The sequence below is a fragment of the Podarcis gaigeae genome (assembly GCF_964106915.1).
Source record: "Podarcis gaigeae genome assembly, chromosome: 4".
Lineage (NCBI taxonomy): Eukaryota > Metazoa > Chordata > Lepidosauria > Squamata > Lacertidae > Podarcis > Podarcis gaigeae.
This window is the reverse complement of record NC_139677.1, coordinates 27,428,634-27,446,795: the sequence shown is the minus strand read 5'-3', so window position 1 is coordinate 27,446,795 and position 18,162 is coordinate 27,428,634. Positions and strand designations below refer to the sequence as shown.

The 18,162-nt window shown below is 45.8% G+C and overlaps 1 protein-coding gene and 1 long non-coding RNA gene across 3 annotated transcripts in view; one reads left to right on the top strand and one right to left on the bottom strand.

Annotated features, from left to right (window-relative positions):
- The window catches only part of LOC310843028, a 343,220-nt gene that overhangs the window by 80,743 nt on the left and 244,315 nt on the right, over positions 1-18,162 (bottom strand). The gene's annotated exons all lie outside the window — the stretch shown is intronic.
- EFNB2 (ephrin B2) overlaps positions 6,217-18,162 on the top strand; it is a 56,776-nt gene continuing 44,830 nt past the window's right edge. The window contains exon 1 of one of the 2 annotated variants that reach the window (XM_083735349.1): positions 6,217-7,173. In XM_083735349.1, coding sequence (XP_083591475.1) covers positions 7,046-7,173 — 128 coding nt within the window. In that variant the 5' untranslated portion in view covers positions 6,217-7,045. The remainder of the gene's footprint in view (positions 7,174-18,162) is intronic. The other variant, XM_083735348.1, reaches the window with a different exon arrangement.

The following is an 18,162-nucleotide window of genomic DNA, read 5'->3' as shown; positions in this document are numbered from 1 at the left end:
CCCAAGTCCTCAATGCATTTGATATATTTTACTAGTATTTGATTTTTATGTACAAGATACCAAAAAGAATGGGGGGGAAACCACTAGTTTAAGCTGTGAAATAGAAAGGATATCTGAAGTGTCCTGGCATCACCTAATAATACTGAATGCATATAACCAGAAGACATATTTATGTAATATGAACACCTATGGTTGCAAGTGGTCTTTACGTCTGGGCCTATTATAAAGATATAGCTCTAAATTTAATCTACATTTTTAATGAGACTTGTATTTCAGTTGCCTAATAAAATCATGCTTTTCCCCCCATATAATATGGTAAGTGATCATGTGACTGATAGGCAGTCCTTTCACAACAAAGTGTCTTGCAGCACCTTTAAAGACTAACCAATTTGTTCCGGCATTTACTGTAATAAATTTCTTCGTCTTTATGATGCTACAATGCTGGTGTTTTCACTTATGTTGAGAACTCTAGAGCAAAAGTTGATTTTAAAGACTAAATCCTGCCTTGTTTGTTTGTTTGTTTGTTTTAACAACAACAGTAGTTTGAGGCTGCTGTGGTTTGCAGAGTTGGAGATGGTTAGGGTCTGGTCCTATTCAAACTGCCTGCAGATCCGGTGCAACATGATGTGTGCTCTACAGATAAATTCTAAGGAAGCTTTCTTCTTTTAATATTAAAACATAGTTATTTCGCTCATTGTTATGTTAGGATCCAATAACGCATACCTTTCTAATGCTGCTCAGTGTGACAGCATGTCTTTTTTTCTTTTTGGCACACTGTACTGTATCTTGGAAGTCATTCTGACAGCTGACCTGTCCATTTCAGTTTAAACTGGCAAGGTGGATTACCCCTCCCCATATTCATTAGCAAACCCCCTTTCCTGTTCCCTTTTTACTCCACTTCCTGCATGGCCAATTAAAAGAAAAAGGCCGAGAAACTTGCTGACAACTGCCAATTTTTCTTTCTCATAAATGTATCCAAAGAACCAGGCGATCATATATTGTAGAAGTACTGTAACGTCTTAGGGAAGAACACAGTTGCTGCCTTCTGCTTCAATGTGTCTTGCTGGAAGACACATTGAGGCATTGGGTTCCACTGGCTTGAGGAAGGCAGAACTGGAAGGAAATCATGGTTTTGGCAAGTTCATGAGAAACGAGGAATCAGTTGAGTCAAGTGTGACCTGAAGTGGTGTTTGGAATAAACAGCACGCTTTTTAAAAAGTCCTTTTCTGACTTTCCTAAACGATGCTGGCGTGCAGGGTCTTGCACCCCAGAACTGAAGACAATAGGCAGGATTTTTATTTTAAGTTAGGGCTGTATCAAACCAATGGAAACCCTTTGTAGCTATGGAACCTAAGGAACCTACCTTGTTTGGAAAGAACTGATCTCCCCGCAGTTTCTCCCCTGAGTCTCTTAGTATCAAAAGTAGAGACTTCCTTACATCTGAGTCATTGGAAAAGGCCAGTGGCGGGGAGCAGGAGTGCCAGGAAACTGGATCCTGAGAAGGAGTTAACTTTGCAAGTGCCGTACATCCTAATGCTTTCAGGGTCCCTCAGTCCCAACAAATGTGCTTAGGTAAGGCTGCAGGCGAGAGGCTTTAATGGACAGCGAGCAGACGCAGCTTGCGTAGACTGTTCCCGGATGGCGACCAGTTTTTCCAAAACCTAGTACAAAAGTGGAGATCACTAAAGAAGAAAGCATTTTCTCTCTCTCCCTCGAACCACCCCCTTGATCTTACAATTGGGAAGTTTTTGTGTGTTGTTGTGTTTTTACTTTTTTGTTGTCATCGTGAGCCTCCCAGAGTGGCTGGGGCAACCCAGTCAGATGGACGGCATACAAATAATAATTTTATTTTATTTTATTTTATTTATATTTTTTTTTACGATTTAAATGTGGCAGACCCAAATCCTCTTCCAATTACACTGTAAGGCCCAGCTTCCCGGGAATTCATTCGCGGTTTTCAAAGAATAAATCCCCTATTTATTTATTTATTTTTAATCAATAATAAATAAAATTTAACTAAAGGCCGCCATGCCTAAGAGCGCACATTCGCACTGCAGTAACTTCCGTCCAGTTTGGCGGGACTCGCTTCCGAGTTGAAGCAGGCAAATGAGAAAATCCATTTAGGGAGCAATTTCGTGAAGGCAAAAGCCACCGCCTGCCTCCGTCGGAGCTGAGCGAGACTTTCCGGCTTGCTCTCCCTCCTCGCTCCGCGCGGTCTGCTCGGCCTTAGGGGGCCCGATCCCTTCGCTAGGCGCAGGAGAAACGATGGGTTGGGTTGGGTAGCCCAGCAGCACAACGCGGGACAATCCTCCTGGGAGCGAAGCTGCGCTGCCTGCCGAGCCCAGAACCAGATTGTCCCCTCCGCGTTGCTGTTGAGTTTTAGTCCCGGGACATAACTTGGGTTTAAGTCAACGGGGCTGTGCAGATCGCAGCTAAAATCTCCTTTTTCTCGGGGGGGGGGGGTGGCCTCCAGTAACACTCCTTTGAAACAATAAATCGAGGCAAAACCATATTTAGCCTCCCGTTTTATTTCCTAAAGGGCTGGCCAATGTTTTTGAGGCTGTTTGAGGAAGCGAAGCAATAGGATTTTTATTTTACTTTTGCGGGGAAGGGGTGGTGGAGAAGCTCTGGAAGAACTGCGGTCCCGGTTGAAGGAGGAAAAAAACTCTTTTGTTTCCTGGGAAAGTGGATTCAGATCTGTCCGGAGATCGTCAATCCACCCTGCTCCCCCAAAAAATATTATTAAGGGGATATGCGTGCAATCCCGAACGAGCAACCCGAAGTTCGTGGTTCTGCGCTCGCTCGCAACGATGGCGCAACCCGCTTTCCATGGAAAGGAGGTTTTGGGTTCGGGGTGTTGTAAGTCGCTTGATGGAGAGCCTGCCGGTCCCTTTGGCTGGATTTCCCACGGGGCTGCAGTCCGGATCCTCCACAAACCGTTTCCACGGTCGTGGGTCGGAGGACGGACTTGTATCCCAAAGCAGAAGTTGCCCAGAAGGACGACTTTTTCGCTCGCCACTTTGCGCCCCAGCCTCGTGCGCGCAGAAGCAGCTGCCCAACTTTTCGCCAGGAGCAGCGCTTGCTTGGGAACCGCCCCGGCGAAGTGGCCACTGAACTTTGGTGGAAGCCTCTTCAGGGTTGAAGAGAGCCAGATCAGACCGGTTTCTTAAAAGAAATACTTTTATTTATTTATTTTTTTAAAAGTTTTAAAACAAGCCCGCAGTTCTCCACCTACTTACCTGGACGTAAATCCCAGTAAACACAATGGGGCTTCCTGCTGAGTAGACACACACATATATGATTGAATTGTCGAGAGTATTTACACGTGTAACCTTCAGAGCTTCCCTGAATCACTACAGAGTTTGCTTTTAAAATGGGAATCGGATTGTTCGCCTGTAAGAAAATGTTGCTTGTTTGTTTTTCTTACTTTTTTAAAATGGTATTCCGCTCTCAGACATGGCTATTTAGAGCTGCCCTTTCTTGCAGCCAAATCTCTTTTGTGACGTCCCGTATTTTTAGCTCCTTGGGGCTATTTTTAGGCTTTCCAGATGTGCCTCTTTCTTCGAAAGGGGACCCCCCCTCCTTCTTTGACAAGGTTAACCCTGATTCCGGAGCCTGGAAGAGGAAAAGGGACACGAGGCACCCTCCCTGCCCCCCCCCCCCAAGCCCGAGGCTGGCACTAATTTTGGACAGGCTTTTCTTCGCCGGGCTAGCCTGTTTTTCAGCCTATTTTCGTTTCCACCGGACGCTCAGCATCACGGAGGATGCCATCAGAAGCCGTTTCCATATATATTGTATATGGAAACGGCTTCTCTCTCGTGTGTGTGTGTGTCCCAAAACACACATGCACACCTTCCTTACTTTAACAGCAACTCAACCGGCGCGTTTCTAAACAAACAACCCCCGTATCTCCAAAGTTCACCTAACTTTATCTTGGGTCCTTGCAAAAAGCCGTTGACGGGCTTCCTGGCTCTTGTGAAAGAACAACCTTATCTATGCAAAAGTATCTTTACCTTTGCAAAAGTTTGGACAGAGAATCCCTCCAAGTGAGCAAATGGTGTGTAAATGACGCCTTTTCGGGTCCCCCTCCCCACCTTTCACCTTCGGATATCTGAGTCACCTTTCCAGCGATTGTCTCCTGGGTGAGAATCCGGATTTCCTCCTTCTCTCCCCCCCCTTCCTCCTCTCTGGTCGGCGTCGGGTCTCCCCGACAAAGGACACCGAATTCACAGTTGGCTCAGCCCCGCTTGGCACTTTTGCGAGAGAGAAACCGACTGGGAGGGAGGCGAGAGACCCCGGCGCGCCTCGGACGCGCGTCTGTCGTGCAATTGGCGAAGGCAAGCTCGGGACCGAGTGCTAATTCGGACCAAACGGTGCCAGGAAAGCCGAGTCGCACGGCTTTGGGAAAGGGGAGTTTCACCCACGGCTTTGGGAAAGGGCAGTTTGGCTTCTTCCAAAAGGAACCAAGACCTTCTCCAACTCTTAAACATAAATAAAAATCCAACAAAACTCATATACACCCCCTACCGAGAATTGTCTTAAAAAGAAGAAGGGGTTCCTTCATCCCAAAATATTAAGATATTTGGGTTGTTTTAATCAAATGAGAAGAAACAGATGATTTTGAAAGCGGCGGGTGGGCGGGCAGGAGAGAGGATTTAAGATAACTTTTCTACTGTCTTTGGTTTTTGATGTTCCAAACTTGGGAGAAAGTTTCCAGCTTCTAAATTCTGACAGAGCAGTTTGTGGCCTCGCTCGCTGCATCTCTCCAAATGTTTATAAGAGAGCAATCCAAAAATGATCGGATCGTGCCAGATTAGAGACCGCATCTCCTTCGAAACATTGCAAGGAAATTGCTTGATTGTTCTATCCATTGCAATTCGTATCATTCCACGTAATGTCGGGTTGCTAACTGCCCCGCTACGCAAAGTTCTAATCCGGAACATATGGGAAAGTGGGATTTTCCCTGGCGCGCTCCTCGGTTTTGGCCAGCATCCCGCGATGTAGAGGTGATCGAAAGCAGGACATTTCACCAACAAATCCCCAAACCTCTCCTTTTAATTTTTTTAAAAATGTCAAGATGAAGCGCGCGCGCGCGTGTGAATGGAAAGGCTCCCTATTCAACTGCGGCGCAAAGCTGCGCTCAGGATCGCGCCGTCTAAGCGCCCGAGCGTGGCTGCGATCGGCTGCGGTTACCGTCGCGGCCGCAAGTGGGCGCTGTGGCTCCACGGAATTGTGCAGGGAGGCCGGTTCCATTTAGCAGCGCAGACCTGGCGGCGGCCGGGTTTGCGGAGCCGGGGAACCTGCCGCGCTGCCGGGTCGGGCCTCCCTCTCCGCAGGCTGCTGCCCCGCTTTCCCTCTCGTGGGAATGAAGGGCTTCCATTTTTCAGCCGGGCTCCACTCTTTCCAAGCCGCGCCACCCAAAGACGGCCCTCAGACCCCCGGGGGCCGTGTGGGTTTTTTTTTGGGGGGGGGTGATATGCGAGTGGATGAGCAAGAACCGAAGGGATAAGGGGAAAGCCTCCCGAGGTGGCAACAAGGCGCCCCTCAGCAAAAGGAGCCCCCGCATTTCCATTGGGAACCAGCGGCGCTCAGGTGTCTCCGAGTTTCGCCGGGGTCGCCCGTTCGCCTCAGGAGTTTCTGTCACGGCCTTCTCTAATTCGTGTGAGGGGTGGTGGTGCGCGCTGCGGCTCATGAGGGGAGTTAAGTCTTCGAGCTTCTCAAGCCAGTAGTCCTCAAGGGACTTTCGCGAGGGTTATACGGCGCTGTGGAATTGCGCGGCCGCTCAGCCCGGCGAGCCCTGCGCACCAGCCGCCTGAGGAGCGCCGGTCCGTCTGTCCCTCAAAGTTTGGGAGCCCAAAGAAGCCGCCCTCCGCTTCCCCAACGCCTTTAAAACAAAGGTTTTTATTTTATTTCAAAAGGAACAAAAATCTAAGTGCGCTTTTATTTCCAACATAAAAATACTCGGCTGGGAAAGAGCGTTTGCGACCTATAACGATCCCCACCCTATGAGGTGACTGACTGGAGCTACTGGATTACCTGTCGCCGCCCTTCCCTCCCTCCCTCCCGCCACCCTCTCCCCCCCCCTCGCGCGCAGGTCCCGCCCCTTTCGGAATGCGAGGCCTGAGCCTGGGCGCGAGGTTGGCGTAAGTGACAGCGGCGTCGCCCAACCAGCGCCGCCGTTGCCGGGGAAGGGGGGTGGCCGCGTTTATAGAGAGGAGCGAGGACGCGGCGCTCGGAGCCTCACTCTCGCCTCTGGAGCCAACGAGGAGTCCGCGGCGGGGAAGTCCGGCAGCCCGCGGCGAGGAGCGCTTGTAGCCGCGCGGGGAGGAGGAGGAGGAAGCGGACCACAGCGCGGGGACGAGGGGAAGTTGAGGGGGGAAAGGAAAGAGAAGCGGGAAAGCAAAGAGAAAAAAAGGGCTGCTGCTGCTGCTGCGGAGAGCGAGAGCGCGCCTTCCTCGGTGCGCCTTCGCCAGCCGCCTCGCCTGGTCGTCGTCGTCGTCTTCGGCGCGGGCGCTGGGAGCCCGCCGGAGCCTTCTCGCTTGCCTCGGACGCCGGGAGGAAGGCTGCCTATTTTTGCGGGTTGGTTTTGCCCTCATCCCGGGCCAAGGAGAGGATGAAGCCCCGTGGATGCGCCGGGCGGGACCTGCTGCGTCTCCTTCTCCAGGTGGATTTATAGAGGCGGCCAAGGACGCGCCGACGGGGGACTTGGCCGTTCCGGCGCTTTTCTCCCGTGCTCTTGCCGGCCTTCGCTCCGGTCCTTGGGGCGGCGGCGGCGGCGGGCGTCTCTCTCCTTGGCGGGCGCTTCCAGTTGGGGATTGCGGCTCCTCCTCCATGCCGGCGCCCGGGCGCCCGACGCACTGAGCCGGCAGGGCTAGCTCGTTCCCTGCCCGGGATCTGGTTGTGACTCCTTCTTCTTGGCGGAGGAATTGTGGACGCCGCCTTCGCTTGCCTGGTCGTCGTCCTCCTCCTCGTCGTCGTCGTCTTCCTCCGCGGAGTTGGCGAGCCTTTGGGACAGGACCCGGCGGCGGCGGCAGCGCCCCCGACCATGGTAGCGCGCCGGGGGGGATCCCCGTTCGGGAGGTGCTGCTGGGGGATCTGGGTCCTTTTGTGCCGGACGGTGCTGGCCAGCTCGCTGGTGCTCGAGCCCATCTACTGGAACTCCTCCAACTCCAAGTAAGTGCGCGGGGAGCCCGGATCTCTCCCCGGACCGGGGTTTGGGGACGGGGCGGTGCGCAAGGACAGGCAGGTGGGTGGGCACGTCTGGCATCCCTCGCGCGCCCAAGGCCCTTTCGCCAGGCCGCGGGATCTGGTCTGGGTGCGCTTGGGGATTGGTTCTGCTCTCGGAGCAAATGGAGGAAAAGTCTTGGCCCTTCTAGGTGGCCCGATCCTGCGTCTTCTATAGGGCGCACAGTGCGGAGCTCTGGGCCTTGGTTAGCGGGTGGCAAGGCTCTCTCTCTCTGGTACCCGTGCATGCGTAAAGGAGGAAGGTTCACCTATTTTTGCGCACATCACCGATCCTAAACGCACCGGATTCATCCGATCCAAAAGCGAAGGTTGGAGCCCGAGCCTGCCCTCTGCGTCCTATGCTCGGGTTTTTTCGTGTGAATGAATGGAGCGCAGCGGAAGACACTTGTGCGTGTTTATTCTGCCGCTGGTTTTGCGAGAAGGAAAGCCAACCAGAAAACAACCCTGTTGGACCCGGTTGTGCGGCGCCCAGGAAGCTGGCAGAAGTTTAGACAGTTTTGACAATGGGTCTACTTGAGGGCAGTGCTGCAGTGGTGTGGAGTGAGGAGCCAGCATGAGAAAGTAGGGAAGGGTGCCAGAATAAACCAGCTGTTCCCTCTCCACTGCTACATAAACTCCCAGTTAGCTTGACCATTAGGTGAAGTGAAGTCTCTTAGATCCTTGGGAACAGGGCTGATGAGTCATGATGAGCCCAGCTTTTTCACTTCTGGCCTTCCAATACTAAACCACGCAGAACAAAGATTATGGAGGTGGCCCCAGCAGGGTCAGAGCATGTCTCTACGCATAACTGTTGGAGTGGATTGAGATAGTTTCTCCAGAAAACCATTGATGCATGAAGGCAAAAGGTGGGAGTTTGAGAGGAGTTTCCACCTTGATTCCAGTGGATTTAAGATCGTATCTCTATGTGCTACCTATCAAAACCTCTGGGTAAAAAGACTAGGAGAAGGCATGGCCTGTTTGTAGTTCAGGAGCATGTGAATCCATGAGATGCGTGCAGCGGTGGACGGCAAATAGTGAACTTTAGGTATACTTGGAATAAAGTGAGGCTTCTGGGAAGAGAGATTTCTCTTGCCTTGGAAGATGTTTTACTATAGATAAAACTGGCTATTCAAACTTTGAGAAGCCTATTTAGGGTCAGGTTTCTTCGTTAGTGTGTGTGTGTGTGTGTGTGAGAGAGAGAGAGAGAGAGAGAGAGAGAGAAAGATGTACAAGTGAAAGTCTGGCCGGTGTCCTCATCAGGAGAATTAATTTTCGAGAAGACGTGATAACGGTGCCTTGTTTAATGATGTCTTAGGAAGTACGGTAGTTTATTCAAAATGAGCAGAGCACAACATGCCTATAAAACCTGAGCAAGCTTGCTGGATGTGAACAGAAGACAGGCTCTCCTATAAAACACGGTCAAACGGCTGTTAAAATACCTTTAAATGAGCAGCGCATTGAGGAAATGGTCCGGTTCACAAGTGTGAAATAGCTCTTCATTTGGGCGCCTGTGTGTGTTGCTTGCAGGCTACGTGTGAAATGACTGCAAGTTTGGATTTAGACCTAGAAAGCCAAAGGAGTTTATTCGGGAAATCACATTCTGACTCCATTTTTCTTCTGCTCCCTTTTAGATTTCCCTTCCTGTCCTTTTCCAAGGAAAGGAAGATTTACGAGCAGGCTTCTGGACCTTGATAGCATGCAGGGTTTTGGTTTTTTTTTTTTAATGTGGAAAACCATTTGTTTTCATTATAATGCAGGAGCCTTGGTCCATCTTTAGCAGGATCTCGTGCGTGTTCAGCCCAGCGGTGCTTTCTTCCCTTCCCTAGGCAGACATACAAAGAAATTGCTTCTCTCTCTCTCTCCCTCTCCCTCTCCCTCCTTCTCTCTCTGTCTGTGTGTGCAGAAAACGGTCCTTACTTGCAGTTGACACTATGGATTTGAGCTGCTTGTTCCAGTTCTCTCTCAAACCTGGAAAATGTCAGATAGGACATTTGTGTTTAATCAAGGAAGGTGTCTGTTCTTAAGGGGGAAATGCATTTCTTGAAATTATTGTGTGTGTGTGTGTGTGTGTGTGTGTGTGTGTATTTGTTGGGAGTGGGAAAACCCACATAGTTGATAGCATTAAGTTTAGCCTTAGAGGAGAATGGCATATTCTCCCGCCTGCTGCTGCAGTCTAGTGATCGCTTTATTCCTACAGAGGTCACTCTTCCAATACATATCGGCATTCTGCTGTGCTGTGGTCATTATTCTTCAGGCTGCTTCCAGGCCTAACCTGCCTTCGTGGTGCACCCCCTTTTACAGAAAGCTTTCCTTTTCAGTCTCAAATGGCCTGAGTCGCTATTTACAGTGCGTGGCCTTGCCCTCAAAGTTGTAATTCTATCTAACATCTTCCCCTTGTTGCGTAAACTCATAAAAGGTCGAACGTTCATCAAGACTACAGACTACTTGTGCTTTTATTCCCAACTTAAAATACAGCACTTGTTTGTCCACTGATGTGATTTTAAATTTTGCTTACCCCAATAGATTAGTCTTACTCAGCGCACTGGCAGAAGCATGCTAGAAGTGACCTGAGGTTTGGGCTCTCTCTCTCTCTCTCTTTAAAAATGGCTGTGGCCTGTGATTTTTATAGGCCTTGTGGAGGCCTGCACTTAAGGAAAATTTTCAAATGCAGTACATTATTCGTATTGCTCTAAGTGGTGGCAGGATCTTCACTTTTCGGAGAGTGTATTTCAGTTTAGAATTCATCACTGCTGTCTGCCTGAAGACGAATAGCTAATGTTTCCTTATTAAATAGGAAATAAAATGCAGTTGTCTTCTGGAGAGCTTCCCTACCACCTCAGTAACTTCTCAGGAGAATATTAAGACCAATTCCAAAGATAACTGCCCCGGAATTAAGTGTTTAATTCATTTAATGAAGTTAAATATGAACCGTTTACGATTCCTATATCTATTATACAGGGAAGCAATAAAAGAAAGAATTTTAGCCAGGCTCATAGTGGATATGTGATAAGACTGTAGAAGAAAGTAATCCAAATTCCTTCATGGCCTCCTAAACTGTGATTGCTCTGCGAGTTGCTTTAGTGACCAGAATTTTTAGCAGGTGGTGAGAAAGGGACAACTAGAAGACACCCAGATTGTATTTTCAGTTGTATTCTGCTGTAACCTAATAGCTCGTTCATTTAAATATTCCATGTTTTTGTCAGTGAAGGATACATTGCCTATATTGCTTTGCCTAAAAAGTGTGAGCATGTAGGTAGGCGGAAAGGAATATTTTTTCTTGGATGGTACTTTTGTTGTTGTAAGGCTTCAGACAATGAGAAACCCAGGTTCTAGGAAAAGCATAGCAAAATCGACTTTTAGTTCACTACAGGGACACTTCTCAACATAGGATATTTCCCTTCTTCCACTCTCATTTCCTCAGTGGAGCTAACATGACCACAACTGCCCAACTTAATAGTGAAAGCCACAAACTGCAGTTTATTCAGTACCTTTTAGTTTGAAGTGGATGGAGCTTTCCTTATCAATAACATTGGCTAAATTGATGTTGCCTTACCCCTTAAATGGAGTAGTTCTGTCAGCTAATCATTTTTCTTTATCCGCCAACCCTGGGACTCTTTTCCTTAGCAAGATGTAATTTGACCAAGGGAAGGCAAACAAATAGCTAAATAATATCTCTGATAACCTATTACACGTAAAAATCCGCCACAGTTAGCCTAAGTAAACACTAACCTGTCAAGGACTGATAAAACGGCCTGCAATTGATGGCCCAATTTAAGCCATCTTTTCAGTGGCAAAAACCAGCCTGCTTCTCATTGTTTGTTTGTGAAATTCTTATTTTTTTTTTGTAGGCAAACAAATGCACATTCACTGCCGACTGAATAGCCCCTTGAACTGTGCTCTGCAATTTGTGTTTGGGTTAATCTTGTCGGTTTTAATATAGAGAAGTGGGGGGCGGGGAGGGGACAAAGTGCCAAGGATAGAATGAATTGTTAGTGCTTCCACATCCCCATTCCTTGCATTTTGTCAGGATGATAAACTGTAAGTAATGGACAGTCTTGCTTCACAAGAAAACTCGGCCTACTGGAGCATAAAGAGCTTGCTGAAATGCTATCTTGCAGCGCGTTTGGAAGCACTCCTACTTGACAAGGATTTATTTGGGAATCCTGGAGCTTTGCTTCTTAATCCTAACCATTATAGAGTTACATTGGAAAAACGCAATATATTATATATGAAGATGCTTGGAGCTGACTCGCACACTGGATTATGTATCAAATGGTTGGGTACTTCCTTCTGAGCTAGCAAATCTGAAAATGGAACACTTGCACGCCTCTTCTTTGATAGGGCAGGCAAGTAGCATACCCCAAAACCTTTCAGGTATTTTTTGCATTAACTAGGCTGCCAAAGCTCATAAAAATTTGCCTGGCAGCAGCCTAGTACTTCCAGCGCCGAGCGAGCCAAGACTGTTCCTTTTAACAGCTATTTCTTGTGTGCTTGGTTCCAGTCAAGCTGAACTTACCAAACCAAAACACTTTGTTTTTTCAGATTTCATTGAAAACATAGGGTTGGATCCCAGACATGTCATGCGTAGGGTAGACCCACTGAAATCAATGGCCGTGAAGTTAGCCATGCCTTCAAAGGATCTATTCTAAACATGGCTATCTCTGAATCCAAGCCCCGATTTAGCCACTTACTGCTCAAAGGCAAGGTCCCTGGCAGCACAAAACTTATTTACTATGCTTGTAACCCTGTGTCTTTCCTCCAAGCCGCTCCTTCCAGCTCTGATTCTCACTCTAAGCTCAAGTCAGTGTGCATGGTTCTCACCCACCATCTTATCTTCACAACAACCCTGTGAGGTTAGGCTGAGAGGTCTGGGACAGGCAAAGATCGCCACTGAGCTTTGTAGCTGAGTGGGGATTTTAACATGAGTCTCCTAGGTGCTGTTCTGAGAACACTAACCACTATGCTGCTACGCTACACTGGATTTAGGTATGTTTAATCAATTCAGTGTGGTTTACTCCCAGGTAAAATGTCTATAGGATTGCAGCCTTTAAATGCTGTATGTTCCTTACAGTGTTTGCAAGACCTTAACATCTTACATTTGGTGACTCTCTTAAACATCTGCATGAAACTTAGAAAATTTCTTGACTGTCATTTTTCTACGGTCAGTTAGAACACACGATTGGTCGCAATCAAAATTGCTGTAATTACAGCAATCATCTCAATGCCTCTTATCTGTATTCCTTCTAAAGCAAAGTTGCATGCACATGCTTCTTACCTGGGAGTAAGTCCAATTAAACTCAGTGCACCTACTTTTGATTAGACATGTCTAGAGTCACATTGCCAGTTCAGTTAAATTGATAAAGGTAAATTGCTATCACATAAACTTGAAAGTGAAGTCATAATAGGAAAGGGCGCTCCCTACCCTTTGTCCTATTTTAAGGGCCACAGAACAACTTTCTGCTCAGGAAACATTTCTTGAGTAGGAAATTGGTAGAAAGTTTACCTCAGGATAAGTCTCTGTGAGATGTTGCACCTTTAGGAAGTCTGTTAAAGATGCTACAATTATGTGGGTTTTTGTGGTAGATGGGTACAGATCTAGTCTTGAACAAGCTTGGCTACTTACAACTTTACTGATGCAAGCAAAAGACATGACATTCAGGGAAAGAAAAGTGTTCAGAACTCCATTTTGTTTCCAATTCATTTATGGCCTTTATGTAAACTTGCCATTAGCATGATGTTAGGAAGGCTTGAGTGGTTAAACATTTTGATTAAAGCACGGGAACTTAATAACTTTAAATGTCGTGCTTGGAACTTAAAATGTTTTCATATTTTCAAGTTATAGATCCCCCCCCCCAATTTGTATCTGGCAAATGTAAAGTAGACTGCGGGGGGGGGGGGGGGAGGAACGGTGTGATGGCCCAAGACAGTGTAAGAACTGCTTGGAAATAGAATTCCCGTGGCTCCATTGTTTCTCTGCAAAGCTGGTGCACACAAAGACATAACGCTATTCATCCCTTCACCCATGATGGAAAATGTAAACCGTTGACACGGTCCCTCTTGTTTAACTTGTTTAATTCTCATTTTAAATTCAGTAGTATAGCGGCCGTGTGAACTCTGGAGATTTCTTTGGTAATCCATTTTGTAGTTCCGAATCAAAAACAAAGTGAAAAGGTCTGACACAATTTGCTTTTATTTTTAGGCAAATCAACCCTGCTCCTAGTTAATAAGGGGATTACAACCCAGACTAGGCCTTTACAGATGTAATGTAAATCAAGGGCAGGGTATAAAGAAAGTGATCCCCTTTGATTGAAGTATGGTAAAAAGGCATAGAGAAACTAGCAGCGGTAATCTGATTGTATGGCAATAAAACCACCATTTTCTGTCTTTCAGATAAAAATAATGTGGTAAATCCATGCAGCTCATAAGATGTAAAGGCAGATAAAGGGGGATGCCATGGCAACATATAGATTAGCTTGATGTTAGAAATGACACGTCTATGAAAGGAGAAACTAAGGGTCTTGCTTCAGGGCTGCAAGGTATTATGTGAGAATTGCAAAAAAAAACTTGGGGGCTGGGATTAGGAAGTATGAAAGGCCTACTTGTAGCCTGGCTGGTTGAAGCAGTAAAGAAAAGCTGCTCAGTTCTTGCTCATTGGTAGCGTATAATATGGTAAAGGTAGATTTCATTTACTGCCTTTTTTATTGCTCGAGATTTGGGCTGATTAAAACTTGGGATCACTGCAATTGTTCTGGCGTAGAAGTTTTTCCTTTTTAACTCCTGGCCCAGCGGAGACGGTCATTCTGTGGGATTAACTGCACTTGGGAGTTTGTTTCCTTAATCTATTTGGGATATTCAGGCAGGGACATGCTGGCAAGGAACAGAGAGCAGAGGGGATAGGTGGCGTTGAGGTTATCTGAAAAGAAAAGAGAGGAGGCTTTTGATTCTAGCCATCTTTCAGACAGGGCCCTTGCAGCTCACACACCACAGGAGAAGCTAAAATAAACATTCCACATTGTCCTTTCCCCTTGGCCAGATGATCCTTCTGGAGATTTTTTTTTTAAAAATTGTTTCTTATTTTGCAACCCCTGAGAAGAGAAAAGAAGTGGAGAAATCCTTCTTTACATTTTTCCAGACACCCCAAATAAACTTGAAGCGCTTAATCCAGGTGGCATTTATTTCTGAAGGGCTGAAGCCTGAAGCTTGAATTCCACGGTGGACCTACTTCACTTTAGAAACAGTTGGATCAAACTCTGTTGCATTAATTTCAATGGAATTAGGCCAGCATAAAGGAAGTTTACCCCTGCTGACTGCCATATATCCTTAGGGCTTGTAGTAGCTGTAAAAGTAAGAAAAGAAATGGTTCGCTGCTGCACGCATTCTTCAGTACATCTGCTTTTAACTGCCCTTTATAAAATAACTTAAGACTCCTGTCTTGCTAGAGCCCTCACAGTTAGTAAAAAGAAGCCAAAAGCTAGTCAACTATTATTACATAATGAGCCACCATATTACAGACGAGAAGCTCCTTCTTTTATCACTTGTCTGTGTGATAGAAAAAGCCAAATAAATTGTAAGGCTATACGTAGAAAAACAAAAGGCAATTGGTGTAAAGTAGATCATGGAGTAAGTTTGGCAAAAACCCACATGTCAGCACTTCCTTGCTAGCTGTAATATGTTGTTTTTGTGGGTTACTGCGCTTTAGAGTTTTGGCATGTTGAGAGAAAGCCAACTGATTTCACCCCCCCCCAAAAAAACTTGCAGCATTTTCTTTTCCTTTTGCAGAACCTCTTTGAAACATTCTTTTGACCCATAACCGTTTTTCCAAACCCAAAATTGACATGCTGCTCAAAGTTAATATGGTTTAATAAATGCACTGCTGAGGGTTGAGTGTATTTGTGTAATGTCTAAAGTCTCATGCACTGCGATGTTCTCCAGTGTCCCAGCTTAACCTTCAGAAATCTATAGCAAAAGATCCATTTCTGCTGCAGATACTATGCAAAGCTCAGGGGCAATGCCCTCTACTTTACAGGCTGGTCACATCCAAGCACCTTGCATTCTGCATTTGACAATGATTGCTAATGGGCTATTCAACTAAAGTATTTGCTTGTTCACAGGGAACAGGGCATGATAAATGTCCAGCAAGCTTGCGGCCTCCTTCAGCTTTTCAAATGCAGACTGGTGCATATTTATGGAAGGCAAATCACAAAAGAAGCAGCTGAATTACTCTGGCCTTACCCTTTCTGTTGGAACAAGGGTTAAAGTGATTAAAGAAATAATGCAAGAACCAATGTCATTTGTTTCCTAACCATTATCCAACATTTAGCTTTCGAACCTACCTGTCATGTCACATTTCAGAAACCTCACAGATAAAACTGTGCACATTTAATACTGCATAGGAGAAGAGGAAATTGTTTATGAAGTGCTTCCTGTGCAGTAGCCGGCAAGCAGGCTTCTTTATGTTATCCCCTCTTGAAAGCAAGTGTGGATGCAAATCTTAACATTGTACTTACCTGTACACACGTCTTCAAGTGCAGTACATGAAATTTTGCAGCTGGGAGATAGTGCTTTCTGTTGCAAAGCATATTCACAACACACAAAGGAAGCCATTAGCACTTGATCTGTTGCTGTAACTAATTTTTCTCTTAAAAGCAGCAATTTTTTGTGGCACTAGTTTGTCCATTCCCTTCTTTTAAAACAAACAAACCCATAAATTGAGACTGTTTTACATTAAGGGCCCACGGAATAACTTCTGCACGCTGGACATGCCATCATTTTAATGATACCGAATTATGTTACCATTGCATTCCTCTGAGGTCAGTGGAAATCTGGGTCTAACTCAGTTTTGGAGACAGTATATTGTAGCAGTCAATTTACCTTTTGCTTTGCAATCCAAATGTTTTGTCCGTTTCAGAAGGAATGGTTTGACTCCAAATATAGAAATATTTATAAAATAGAAGTGTTTACACATTTGTGTTGTGTGAAAGGCCACAATTCAGGCCTTTTGGATTATGCCCCCCCCCTGTAATACATACCCCTCTGAACTATTGAGTATCCAAGAGCCATACAGCAGTCTAATAAATGCATTTCCATACTTGCGTTGAAATTAATGTGAAGCTTGGATCCAAGTGACTCTGGTCATGATGCTGCTGAAAGATTAAGGGTCTGTAGCATGCGATTGGTGAATGCGATGAAGCATTGCTATGCTTAAATGTACCCTCCAGCCCATCCACCTTGGGTCTTCACTGCATCAGATGTTTAGACCCAGATTGCACAGGTTGCTTTCGTCCAATCTCTGAGAGCACTTTGGGTTATCCAATCCATTAAAAGAAATACTATCATTAACACATTGTTACATCATTTTTCAAAAGACATGCGTAATTAAGTCCTCAAGTCAGCTCCCATTAGAATAATTGGAAATACATTAGGAGTTGGGTTAAAAGCAAAAAAGAAAAGAAAAGCTGGATCAGCTCCTAAAAAGTTTACAGTATTTAAGGAGTTGGAATTCAGTTTCCTGCTGATTCACAGCTGTTGCAATTTACTTTACAGGAGTTATAACATAGCTAATATGTAGTACAAAGTAGCCAGTTTAACTAAAAAAAAGAACTTGAGTGGATTTGATAAATGGTGCAGTATCCATGTCCTGTATAGCGTGTCTACACTAAGATTACAGCAGAGGAAACATTGCGAACATTGCTGCAGATTCTCCCTTTGCTTGCTTTCCCGTAAAAGTGCAACACAACACCTGGAAATCTTTGACCTGTATCTAGTGGTAACAGTTAGAAGGTAGCAGGGTGAGTGGAGCAGTGAAAGTTTGTTTTTATTTCTAGTCAATTGTACCTGCATGGTTGCCTCATTTTGGTGGACCTTTACAGAGTAATGTGTAAACAAAACATACACGTAGCAGACTACTTAATGTTTATATTCTTACTATTCTTATTATTATTTTATTTATACCCCACCCATCTGGCTGGGCTTCCCCAGCCACTCTGGGAGGCTTCCAACAAAATATTAAAATGCAGTAGTGCATCAAACATTAAAAGCTTCCCTAAACAGGGCTGCCTTCAGATGTCTTCTAAAAGTCTGGTAGTTTTTCTCTTTGACATCTGGTGGGAGGGCGTTCCATAGGGCAGGTGCCACTACCGAGGAGGCCCTCTGCCTAGTCCCCTGTAACTTGGCTTTAACCTGGAAGCAGCAAAATGCCATATTTTAAAGTTTGAAAAAGTTGCCTTCATATAGCTGCTTCTTGCCCAGAATGAACTATATAAAGGCTGATGGGTTTATTTCTCCTCATTGTGCCCAAAGAGTTTAAACAACACTTGCGAAACTGCAGAGCTATTAAAAGGAATAGACAAGAATAAACCCCAGGGTCACATCCTCTAGGATCTTCCAGCTATCAGTGTCAGGTTTGTGCTGCATTATTAATCCTTGGTTAATAAATCGCATCGGACTGATGACCCTTCTTCTGAAGCTGTGGGGGAAAGTTACGGATAACAGCCAGCTTGACTTCTATTAAAAACTTGTGTGTGCCCTTTTAGAATTAGAGATGCTTTGGAACACACCATTCTATTCTGGATATAGAAACTCCTGCCAGTTGTGTGAGCAGAACATCTGGATGTGTCCGGAACGTTTTGTATTCAGCAAAATCCAATGCCTCAAAATGAGACTTAAGTCCATCCTGGTAGTTGTCTACACTAATCCAATAACAAATTGGGATGTACGTATTTTTATTTTTATATAGCATTATTGATGGGGTTGGCCAACATGGTGCCCATGAGGCATTCAACTGCCACCTGCATAGTGTCTTAGCACCCCCTCCACTAATGAAAAGTGTACAGTTAAAGGTAGAAGTTGGAAGAGTAAAGTTCTCTTCCACATCTTTCTAGGTACATTTTCATCATACCAGATCAAGCTTTAACCCAGATCTCATGGGAAAGTAAAGCA